The sequence below is a fragment of the Gymnogyps californianus genome, chromosome 5, assembly GCF_018139145.2.
Source record: "Gymnogyps californianus isolate 813 chromosome 5, ASM1813914v2, whole genome shotgun sequence".
Taxonomy (NCBI): domain Eukaryota; kingdom Metazoa; phylum Chordata; class Aves; order Accipitriformes; family Cathartidae; genus Gymnogyps; species Gymnogyps californianus.
In genome coordinates, this window is record NC_059475.1 from 44925773 (window position 1) to 44938022 (window position 12250).

Consider the following 12250-nt stretch of genomic DNA (forward strand, 5'->3'; position numbering starts at 1 on the left):
TCCCGGGGCGCCGGGAACAGACACGGGCCGGGGCGGGAGGGGGGAGGGAGGGTCACCCAGCCCCGGAGCGGCTCTCTGCCCGCTCCTCTGCCGCACCCGGCAGGACGCTGGCAGCCCCCACGCTCCTGATCCCGGCGCTGTTCGCACAGGGCGGCGGGCGGGGCGCCGGGAAGGGGCGCGGTTTCCATGGCAGCGCGGCGCTGTCACACACACACACACACACACACACCCCCCCCCGCCCCCGCCGCTGCGCGCGCTCACCGGTCGCTCGGAGCGCTGGCGGCGCCACATCTCGCCGGTCCTGCGTGTCACGTCAGCGCGCCCACGTGACGCGCCCGTCGCGTGAGTTGCGCGTCGCGGGAGGGCGCCGTCCGGTTTCCATGGGAACAGGCCGCCGCGCGCTCCTCGCTTCGGCTGCGGCGGGCGCGGGGGGGTCTCGAGGCAGGCGACGCGCCAGGCGGACAGGCGACGTGGCGGCCGGTAACCGAGGCAACGGGGCGGGGCCTCCGCCGTAACGGGCGGGGCAGGTTGCCGTGGAGACGCGGCGGCGGGGGTTATGGCGGGCGGGCGTCGGTCGCTGTGCCGCAGCGGCTCCTCCTGCTCCCGCAGGCCGACAGCGGCGGGGCAGGCGGCCCGAGTGTCTGAGGAGAAGCGGGACGAGGTCGACGCGGCGCTATGGGAGGCTCGGCTGGCGGCGACCGAGGCGTCCCGGGCCGAGCACCGCGAAGCCACCCGCCGGCTGGCCAGGAGCAACGCGGAGCTGCTGTGGCGGCAGCAGGACGCGGGGAGGGAGGCGGCGGCCGTGATGGCCTTCCTCACGAAGCAAGGCCAGGAGAAGGCGGAGGAGGTGTGCAGCCATCTGTAGCAAACCACCTAATGGCGGGTCTTGCGCCCCCCCTCCCCCCGTGTTTCGGTGCTTGGGGCCAAAGATGGACGCAGGCGGGACGCCGTTACTTCCCTGCAGTAGTGTGAGGCAGCAGTGCGCCCTTGCAGCGGGAAGGCTCTTCGCGGGCTGGGCTGCGAGGGGGAAGCCTTGCCCCTAGTGCCCTCCCTGCCTGGGACCGGCTCCCTCACGCAGGAATACGGCGCCCGGTTTTGCTCCCCCCTCAGTACAAGGGGGAGAGCAATATACCGGAACGAATTCAGAGGAGGGGCACCTAAATGGTCGGGGGCTTCAGCACATCATGTACAAGAAGAGGCTGAAGTGTTTGTTCAGCTTGAAAAAAGAGAAAGCTAAGGGGGAAGCCACTGGTTTTAGCTACCTGGAGAAGGTTTTAGAGAAAATAGAGCCAAGCTCTACTCAGAACACAATGAAGAAAAAGAAGCCCTACACTGTAGCTTCCATTTCCTCTATTGCAGATTATTTCACTTTAGTCCTGTTCCTACTTATCTAAATCCAAGTACCAAGCAAAACCCTTTTTCAGTTAGAAAAAGAAACTGAAAATGGACACTAAAATTAAATTATTTTAACATCCTATTTATTGAACAAGAAGATACAAAGCTCTGATCCCCAGGACATTGGTGAGGTCAAACGGTAGGAGACAATTTTCTTGGTCACATCCCACCGTTTTCTTTCAGCCTATCCAGTATAGAAGATCTTACTCAGACCTTTTTCCAGCTGCCTGTTTTTCTCTCTGTATCTCTTTTTTTTTCTCCTTTCCTAAACTGCTTCTCTAACAATGCACCACTATCCAAAACAGTAAGGAAGAAAACCCTCTGTCCACATAGTTTTAGTTCTTCAATAGAGTCATAGATCTGTTTGTATCTAATATGTGTGGGTTTTTATCGTTTAAGCTTACATATTTTCTAGGTTTAACACAAATCGAGCAGTTTTAAACATGGTTTAATTGACCTGAACACTGCAAATGAGGGACCTTTCCCCTCTTTCTGTGTCTTCTCATAATTAAATTTGAACAGAAGAACACAGCAAGGATACTTTTTTTTCCCCCTCACAGTTATTATTTCTTGATTTCTCTTTTCACAGATTGAGAAACTGAAGCAGGAGCTGATTGATTTGAAACAGCAAGCGCAAGAAGAGAAGAAGAAGCTGGTGAATGAACTTTTCTCTTTGTCCTCAGAACAGTGCGATCTTCTGAGCAGGCTGAAAAGTAGTTCTGATTTTAGTGAGGAACAAGCTAGGGCAGTTAACTGTTACGGGTTTTGATGCAAAAATATTGCATGAAGAAAGAACTTGAAAAAAACAATGGTGATGTGGGAGTTATCCTATGACTCTGTAGTATTATTTCAGATAGTAGCAGGAATATTTTATCGCATCTGAAATAGTATTAGGAACTAGCTGGGTAATGGTGAGGCCAGAAGCACAGCAAAAACATGTTTTATTTTTACTGAGAGAAACAATAACTACTTTGAATTCTTTTATAGTTCTCCTTCATTCATTACTGTTGAACCAAGAATTCTTAAAAAGAACTGAGAAAATTATTATTTGTTAATCTGGCTTCAATAAGAAACACAGAACTGTGCTCATCTGCACTTTAAGACAGTTATGACCCATCAAGCAGACTCCACAAGGAACTTTCTCTCACCCTCAGATTATAAAGAGCAGAAAAGGCTATAGATGATAGATGTGGTGGGTTGACCTTGGCTGGACTCCAGGTGCCCACCAAGCCGCTCCATCACCCCCCCTCCTCAGCTGGACAGCGGGAGGAAGAATATGACGAAAGGCTCGTGGGTTGAGATAAGGACAGGGAGATCACTCACCAGTTACTGTCACGGGCAAAACAGACTCGACTTGGGGAAAAATACATTTAATTTATTACTAGTCAAATCAGAGTAGGATAATGAGAAATAAAACCAAATCTTAAAAACTCCTTCCCCCCACCCCTCCCTTCTTTCTGGGCTCAACTTCACTCCCAAATTCTCTACCTCCTCCCCCCCAGCAGTGCAGGGGGACGGGGAATGGGGGTTGCGGTCAGTTCATCACATGTTGCCTCTGCCGCTCCTTCCTCCTTGCACTCTTTCCCTGTTCCAGCGTGGGGTCCCTCCCATGGGAGACAGTCCTCCACAAACTTCTCCAACATGGGTCCTTCCCACGGGCTGCAGTTCTTCACGAACTGCTCCAGCGTGGGTTCCTTCCACGGGGTGCAGTCCTTCAGGCACAGACTGCTCCAGCGTGGGTCCCCCGTGGGGTCACAAGTCCTGCCAGCAAACCTGCTCCAGCGTGGGCTCCTCTCTCCACGGGGCCCCAGGTCCTGCCAGGAGCCTGCTCCAGCGTGGGCTTCCCATGGGGTCACAGCCTCCTTCGGGCATCCACCTGCTCCACTGTTAACCTCCATGGGCTGCAGGGGGACAGCCTGCCTCACCATGGTCTTCACCACGGGCTGCAGGGGGATCTCTGCTCCGGCGCCTGGAGCACCTCCTCCCCCTCCTTCTTCACTGACCTTGGTGTCTGCAGAGTTGTTCCTCTCACATCTTCTCACTCCTCTCTCTGGCTGCAGATTGTTGCACAGGTTTTTTTTTCCCCCCTTCTTAAATATGTTATCCCAGAGGCGCTACCACCGTTGCTGATGGGCTCGGCCTTGGCCAGCAGCGGGTCCGTCTTGGAGCCGGCTGGCATTGGCTCTATTGGACATAGGGGAAAGCTTCTAGCAACTTCTCGCAGAAGCCACCCCTGTAGCACTCCGCTACCAAAACCTTGCCATGCAAACGCAGTACAATGATATTATGGACATTGCTTTAAACTTAGTGTTCATTTCTAGACTTGTTATTTCACTAGAGGGTAGCTTCTGCTGAGTTTGCAGCGTTTCTTCTAATGATGAATTCCTTGTGTTTTTTAAAACACTGCAGCTCAGTATAATTTCAGATATTCAGTTCTGTGTGCTCTGTGTTTTATGTTACAATATTTGATGATTGGTTTCTCTCATTTTGCTTTCTTCTTATTGAGAGTTTCTGATTTGCAGGCAGACTATTATGCCCAACAAATGAAAGAACTGGAAGAGAAATTTCAGAAAAAAGTCGGAGAAATTGGCCAAATTCAATTAGAACTGAAATTCATAAAGGAGTTCTGCAGGGAGAAAGCAGCTATGGAGAAAGAGCTGGAAGATGTAAGTTTTTCATAAATACGTATTTGCAATATTTATTTAAAAAGCAATTTTTCTGTCTGCATGGCAGCATAGAGTTTGGGAGTGGAGGAGAACAGACATGGCCGATCTAATGGATTGTTTTCTTCACAGTTTACAGAGTGAGGAAAAGCAGTAGGTTGATAAAATGCAAATTCTGTAGCCAGAACTCACTTCTGTAATGGTCCAGTGCCGTAGGGTTGTTTTTAGTTTTTTACACAGTAACATGGAATCATACAAACATATATGCGGATGGACTAGAGCATCTAGTACAAACTTCAAAGATATGTATGGAGGAGCTAGCAGTTGACTATAAGCAGTATGCCTGACTGATTTCTCACTAGTCAGCTCAGGTAGGAATTGAATGCTAGTATTGTGTCATCTTTTCAACTACATAAGCCATTTAGAATATAAAACTAGGGACTATCTTTCACTAAGCACTTATACAGCACATGACCTAATCAGAGGTACTTTGGAGCTATAACACAAATATTAAATAGTAGTATTGCCTGTAAAACATTTCAGCCTGGGATAAAAAAGTATCCCAGCTGACTGGTGGCATGAAAGAAGTGCCTCGAGCAATTCAAGTGCCTTGCTGACTCAGCTCTACTGGAATTTTTTTCAACCACAAGAAGGGGCCTAGAAACAACACCAAATGCTTTCCGTGGAGACAAACAATTGGTCAACAGCAGATTATTAATATATAGCTACTTTTAAGTTAAGATACTAAATGCGAGTGAGTCAGGCATTTTTCAAAGAATGCTTGAGGTGTTGGACTTTGAATGATCTTGATGACTGAATGAATAGACAAAGCAAAGCGGATTTCTAAAACTGAGCATTAAACAGAGTGACAGAGTGTGTGTGAATGATTGTCAGTGATGTGAAAACACGGGCACAGGTGAACTATGAAGGGGAAGCAAAGCAATAATACGAGTCAGAAGTTTAAGTGAATTTTATAGATTGTGTAAAAATTTGATGAAGACTGTGGGTAGTGCAGGGAAAGACTACCAAATTCCTTCTTGAAGAGTGCATCCACACTTTTAGTTATATGGCTGAAATAAAATGCCATTATTAAAGAAATTTTATTTTTTATCATAGTTAAAAGAGAGTATGGAGATTTCAAACAGGAGACATCAGGAAGTGGTTGTGAGATTGGAGAGGAGGTTTCTTGAAGAAAAGGTAAAGACTGACAGGTGGTTAAAGAAATTTTTATTAGAACAAGATGATTTCTCCCACTGACTACTCTGGTTTGTATAGTTTTCGCAGTTCTTTACTGGGCATTTTACAATTTCCCATGTCAATACAAGTATGATGAATGAGTTGGAGGCTAGGTGCGGCTTTCCAAGGAAAAACATGGGATGTCAGGATCCCAGAAAGGCCATATTCTCCACTTCCATCAGGAACTTCACTGACCCCGGGGAGTTCATTCTTACTCTAGCAAGAAGTTGGGTGAGCTGAAAACTGTGGGTGTGATTTTAGAATTTACACTGTTTCAGATTTTAGCTTCGGTGCCACAGGTCTCATGCAAAATTTAAACAGACTTTTCTCCCTTTCAGAAAAGACTGGAAGAAAATGTTGAGAAAAAACAAATAATGATGGCAGAGGCCAGCCAGCGTGAGGCTGTTTTGTAAGAAACACTTGCTTTTCCCGTTTTCTATTTTACAAAACCATTTTAGCACTGTGTTCTAAATAACAAGTTGCCAATGTTACTACATGGGCTTTGAAGGGCAAAATCAGTGATGACCTAGGCTGTTTTTATATTTCAAATGTCAAGATGATGTCAGCACTTACATTTAAACTGTAAGACTCATGCTAGTTCCAGGGGAGAGCTGGAGGTAATATTATCACAATGGTACCGCTGTTTTCTTCATTCTCCCAGTCCAGATGTAGGACTAGAAGCAAAGCTATGAAAACTTGGTACAGACCTGTAACAATTTTACAGCTTAGGTCTGAAATTAGGACACTGAAATATTGATTTTAATATAAAAAAAGCAAGAAAGGTTGTGATTAAAGCTTTTGGATTTTTTTTCCCTCTGTCCAGGCAGCTGAACAGCACTGGGACAGAGGTGTTTAAGGAGAATGTTCGTCTTCATGGTGCATCTGCTTACCAGCTGAAAGAGACAATGGAATTGCAGAAAATCAAACAGAAGTTAGAAGAGGACAAAACTCTTCTGTTACAGGAGAAGGTTTCTGCTCTGGTTTTAATTCTGTTTCATTCTGCTCCAGGAAGGGGTACATCTGTATACAGATGTAAATTTACTGAGACTAACCTCTCCCTGGTCAGACGCCTCCGCAGTTACTGAATTCGGAGTTGTCTCAAGAAAAGCTTTTATTCTATCTTAATTATGGAGGAGAAAGAAGGAAGGGTTTCCTATGCTAGCCCATTAAGAATAGGTCTCTCTGTAATGTATACTACATACCAAGCCTTCTTTATCTGGCTTCTCTTGTAAACAAAAACCTGATCCCAGAGAAGTATTCACTCTCCAGTGTGAAGGTGCCAGCATGTTTACTACATTGTCAGTGTTGAGGGAGGGAAAAAAAAACCCTCCAGATTTGGTGCATATTAAATAAAAGCCCAGATAATTTCTTCTCATCTTTTAGGAAACGAATGAGGGTTTGATTCGAACAAAGATCCTACAGATCAATCGCCAGAAAGCACAGATTAGAGATCTGCAGCGTGAAGTGGAAAAGCTGGAGATGGCCTTATGTCGCATGACCAGAAAATCTGTGAGAGAGACTCAGAAAACACAGCATCAGGCGCTGATAGAAAACCAGGCAAGCACAGTGCAGATCAAGAAACTGCAGCAGCTACTAGAAATGAAGGATCGGGAGATGAACCGAGTGAAGAAACTAGCCCGGAATATCTTAAATGAGAGGACTGAGGTGGAAAGGTTCTTCCTAGATGCTCTGGAACATGTGAAGCAGGAGATCATATCCAGTAGAAAGCACTATAAGAAAAAGGCCCAAACTGCCTATTACAGAAAAATGATGGAGGCATGTGCAGGGAAGGAAGAATTTCCCAAAATCAAAACATTCAAAAGCAACATAAATAGCACAAATAGTGTGTACAGAGACCTAGAGGAAGCGGAGAAATGCTACTGGTATTGAAACATCAAAAACTAGTCTGCCTTCCTAGCACACCTGAAAAAACCCTTTGTGTGATAATATTGCCTAGATTTGGAATGCTTGTGGAGGCTTCTGTAGTGAGAATAACTGTATGAGGTGTAATATCCTATCAATTACTAATGACTTTGTGGGCACCTAATTTCAACTAGGCTGTCACTTTTTGGTCATTATCTCTATGGATTAAATTAAAGATAAGCTTGAAAGAGTTCTTTGCATATTCTGCCATGTGCTGTGAAATTTGATACAGAACTTCCAGGATAGATGTGCTCTTGCAGTCCCCTTTTAATAATTATTGTTGCTTCTGTAATTTTTTTGGTTTTATAGGCATTGCTCTTCTGGCATTGCTCTTTTGCTTTTTACTCACTCCAGGGAGCTAACAACACTGAAGCCGAAGAATTTCAATTAAGATGCTAACAGCTCTTTACTATGTTGCTGATCATTTTAACAGAAATATCCAGTAGATGGAAAATCCAGCCTTTTTTCAACTGTTCTTTCATGTGTCAGAAGTCCCTGCTTTGCATTGTGCTTTCAAAGGCTGTTTTCCTCAAGCTTCATAATAATCTAAAAATTAAGCCATTACACGAAATAGACACTGACGTATCAAAACAAGATCACATGCAGTACAACGCTGATTGGCAGGATTACATTTTATAGTGAATGAAACAAATTTTCAGATTTATAAGTGTGAGTATCTCAGAATTTGTATTAGGATGCAGCTTAGTTTAAATGAGGGCTACATATGCTGCAGTGGCCAGGATTACAGGTCTCCAACCTCCTGTTAGACATCTGTGCCTACAAACTGCAGCAGTGTCCAGGCACTTGGATTTTAAGCCATAGAGTTAAGGTCCCCCATAGCTGAAGCTTGCGTACATCCTTGGTGAGAGATCAAAATTATCCTACTCCCAAATAAAATGCTTGCTTGGTATGCATTGGCTATTGAATAACTTGGAGACACACAATCAGTCGGAATGCTTTGTTCAGTTAGGGTTATCTTATCTCAAAAATGATAAAGCAGAAACACTTCATGAAAAATCAGAGGTGAAAGTAGTTATTGAGATCTAAGGAAGTTTCTCCTTGGAGCAAGAGAAGGGGGAGACTGGAACTGAGAATGAAAATTGGTTATACATATTGACCCTTTTATGTATGAACAGGAGAAGCAAGGGAAGGACAATGTACTTGAAACTAATACACGTTAGTACTAACCCTCCCCCTCCCACTATTTATAACCACTACACGTGTAACAGAAATCATTGGGTTTGTTCTACTTAGTTTAGAGAGCCATAGATTTAGAAGTCGAAAAGACAGCACTGTATGCTCAGATTTATTTTTTGAATTTACATGCTATGAATAGCTGAACAAGAGCAATGCAGAGCTAGAATTTAAAACCTGTTTTACACGAACAGAATCTATGAGAGATATGCCTTTGAGATTTTCTTCTAATACATTGATCTTTTCTGTGTTTTTCAGGGACAAAATCCAGTTTGAAAAAGTGGATATCAGTGAGTTGACATGGGAACAAAAAGAACGTGTTCTGCGATTGCTTTTTGCCAAAATGAATGGCACAAATCCATGGTAATATTCTGTTTCTTCAGTAGGTGAATGCTGAACTTTCTCTGTTACAGGCGCTGGGCTGATAACTCCAGGTCAGGGGATTCCAAGAAACTCTGAATCTAACATAAGAATCTAGCTAACTGTGTGGCTTGGTGTGAGATACTTTACCCTTTTGAAAAAGGTGATTTAACCTTTTGAAAAAGTTGATATACTGTATTCTAATTTTGGACAGACTAATTCTAATTTGCACCAGACTATACTGTTAGATCTTTGTGTGTAGTATCAAAAGAAAAGCAAGTGGAAGTAAATTTTGGTAGTGCTGAGGAAAAGAGGAGAAGTGAGGGAAATTAACTTTGCTCAGTGCAGTGGGATTAATTGTGTTCAGTCATTAATGAATCCCTATCCATCTTTACCAAACAAGTAAATAATGTATATTGTGACAGGAGCACTCCCGACATATATTTCCTTTTAATAAGAGTACCATAAAGCAATCTGCCCAGTATTAAAAAGTACAAATATCCACAACCAGATTATTACAACTGTACTTACTCTATGGCTCATTGCTGTCTGCGTAAGAAACCTGGGAGCATGACTTTAGAGATACCTAAAATATGGCTTACACTGGAAATTCAAAGTTCAAACAGCATTAAATATATTATAAGCTGTGAACTGAGGCATAAGAGGACCCAAAGAGAAATCTAAAATGCTATGATTTTTAATGTAGTTCGGGGAGACCTAATGCTTAGGGTGGAATATCAGCCTCTCTGTGTTAAAAGTTTATTTAATTTTTTAAAAATTAAATTTAAATTTTATTAGTAAAAGTTACATTAATGGAATTTTAGCAAATTTTGTTAAGGTTATTACAGTGGAAGTAAGAAATGTATAATTAAATGATTCATCCATCACGTTTTATGGTTCCAATTTATGCATGGATTTAACTCCTTTTATCAGTATTTGCCAACACATAAGAGCACACATAAAGCTGTAGAGTATGAAAGCTTAAGGAATGGAATACCAACACTTCATTTTAAGTTGACTTATGATTAAACCCAGTTTTTTAAAAAAACTTTTGTTTGTTTCTCCTCATTCCCTTTTAATTGTAATGATTTTGCCACAAAGTACAGAATTCCATAGTGAACTGAACTCATGTTTGATTCATAGCGCTGATGCTGGAGAGTGTACTGCAATAGCTCAGGTGCCCTGGCATTTCTTGCTTGCTGTTTGTTTTAGAAAACAAATTTGGTGTGGGATTAGAAACCTGGCTGAGCGTAAATCACCATTAGATGAGGATTACTTTGCTCTTGTGTCTTCCTCACAGGAAATACACTAGAGTTTTGGCTACTTCAGCTCCAGCTCCTGACGATACTAAAGAAGAAAGCAAAATTGGGTAAGATACTAAATTATACCACAGTATCTAACATCTCCTCAGTCCCGGTTATATATAAATGGATGCAACTGTCTCTCTGTCATTCCTCCCACTTTAGCATACTTTGGTTTGTCTGACGATCTATATTAGTGTGTCTATATACAAATAAATGCATGTGTGACAAGAGAGAATAATTTTTTATTTATTTTGAAATTTCTCGTCATGTTGATCTTTTAGCAGCAGGCAGTTAGACTCAGCTCTCATGAAAAAAAATTGATCTCATGCCCCCTTAAAGCCTCCTCTTATTGAAAAGCAGCTTTTTCATTTTTGGAGGATTCTTTTGTGAAAGGCCATGATCATACAAGGAGACACATTTTCAGCTAGCACAGTGAGTTTCGATTAAAAGGCAAAATCTATTAAGCTGGTGTTGTGTTCAGTATAGAATCACTTAGAGAGAATGGACCGGGATGAAGATTCATATGCCTCATTTTCAGATACAGACTCAGATACAACTGTATACCTAATTGTAACACTCCAATGCAAGCAGTATCAACTTACCCTGGAGGAGTAAGTAGGGAGGGCTTCTGGCATGCCATCATGTCAGACATGAGGCAGTCAAGCACACAAACCCAAATGTAATACTCGGACATCAAATAACCAGATAAAAGTTCCTAAGCAGAAGCCCGGGAGGGATTTATATGGAAAGATGAGAGACACCTCCTGTGGAGAGGCAGACCGCCACTTCCAGAAATGCGAGTGGAAGTGAATTGTAGCCTTTTTTTGCACAGACAGGGAAAAAAAAACAGAAGTGGAAGTCACAGAGCCCAATTCTCAAAGGTGGTTAAACTATTTTAACATAATTTTTGGACTTAGGAGTATCAAATAGCTTTGAGAATCTAGACTGCAGTACCTTCTAAGCAAGAAACAATTTTTAATAGGAGACAAAGGATTGACTATAAAATTGTATTTTAATAGAGTCCAAAGAAATTCATTATGACATACTTTATACTTAGATTATACTTTTGTATAATATAGAAGATATATTCTTTAGCTTAATTTTTTATAGTGAATGTTGAAATAAAAAGGAGAATAAACAGGTGGCTGGAAAGCAGTAAGAGCAGTGAGATGAGGTAGGTACATCATCAGTCAGCATCTGCAGCTTGATCTAAAATGGCATTTCATTAACTAAAAAAGGCAGATACAAGATTTGTATTTCTAGTACAATTATTTAGAACCATCCGTTCAAAAAATGCTGTTGGAAATGCAGATAATCAGAAAAGATGTTTGCACACAAATGAAAAGATGATACAAGTATCTAGAACAGGTCTGGAGAAAGTGCAGGGATACTCCTGCAATTCTTCAGGGAGCTGGTAAGCTTGATAATGAAGACTGCTTTTGTTACAGAAGCTGTATTTTAGCATTTCTAAAGGAAAGATATAATGGGTTTTAATAGGACAACAGAAAAGTCGGAATAGCAGTACTGATTAGGAAGAAAATTAAGGCGTTTTGAAAGTGAATGACTGTAGACAATATTAGAGGCTGTTTATTAGTATTCCTTTCCCAGGTGCATGAATGAATGCCAATGTCTTAATGGTGATTTACCTAGAATATTTTACCTTTGCAGCACAGAAAATGCTTCTCTCAACCTAATATTCATTACACAGCAGGCCGAATTATCAGATTCATCATCTTCTGCAGTAATCCTGCCCCATATTTAGATGTTAACACCACAGACAAAGGCAGCTGTACACTTTGCATCAACAACAGCCACAGCAATTACTGACTCACCTGCACTTTTCATTTTGGAAGTTATCTTGTGAGCAAAGCTGTGAATTCTAAATCCCCTGTCTGCTGCACTGCTGCTTTGACTAAATGTTTGAAATCCATCTGAAATACATTAATTTTCCTCCTTCTTAAAGTAAAGATTTTATTCTTTCCCAAGCCAAGAGCTCGGATGACCCTGTACAAAGCACTAGGATTTGGACTAGTGGTTAGAACTCTGTATATATGTGTTGCTATACTTTGATGAAGATACATTTTCAGTTTGTAATAAAGTCATTTACGTGAAGCTTAAGAGTTTTTGTGATCAAATGATATGTATGTGGAAACAGAAACAAGGCATTCCTTGAAA

General features: G+C 42.4%; 1 protein-coding gene across 1 annotated transcript; it reads left to right on the top strand.

The window, feature by feature from the left end:
• Positions 1-556: 556 nt before the first annotated feature.
• BBOF1 (basal body orientation factor 1) lies at positions 557-12187 on the top strand. Its single transcript, XM_050897097.1, has 10 exons — positions 557-847; positions 1985-2050; positions 3918-4061; positions 5175-5255; positions 5633-5703; positions 6118-6262; positions 6678-7177; positions 8670-8774; positions 10072-10140; positions 11744-12187. The coding sequence occupies exons 1-10, from the start codon at positions 557-559 to the stop codon at positions 11835-11837; spliced, it is 1566 nt and encodes a 521-aa protein (XP_050753054.1). The 3' UTR covers positions 11838-12187.
• Positions 12188-12250: the final 63 nt, after the last annotated feature.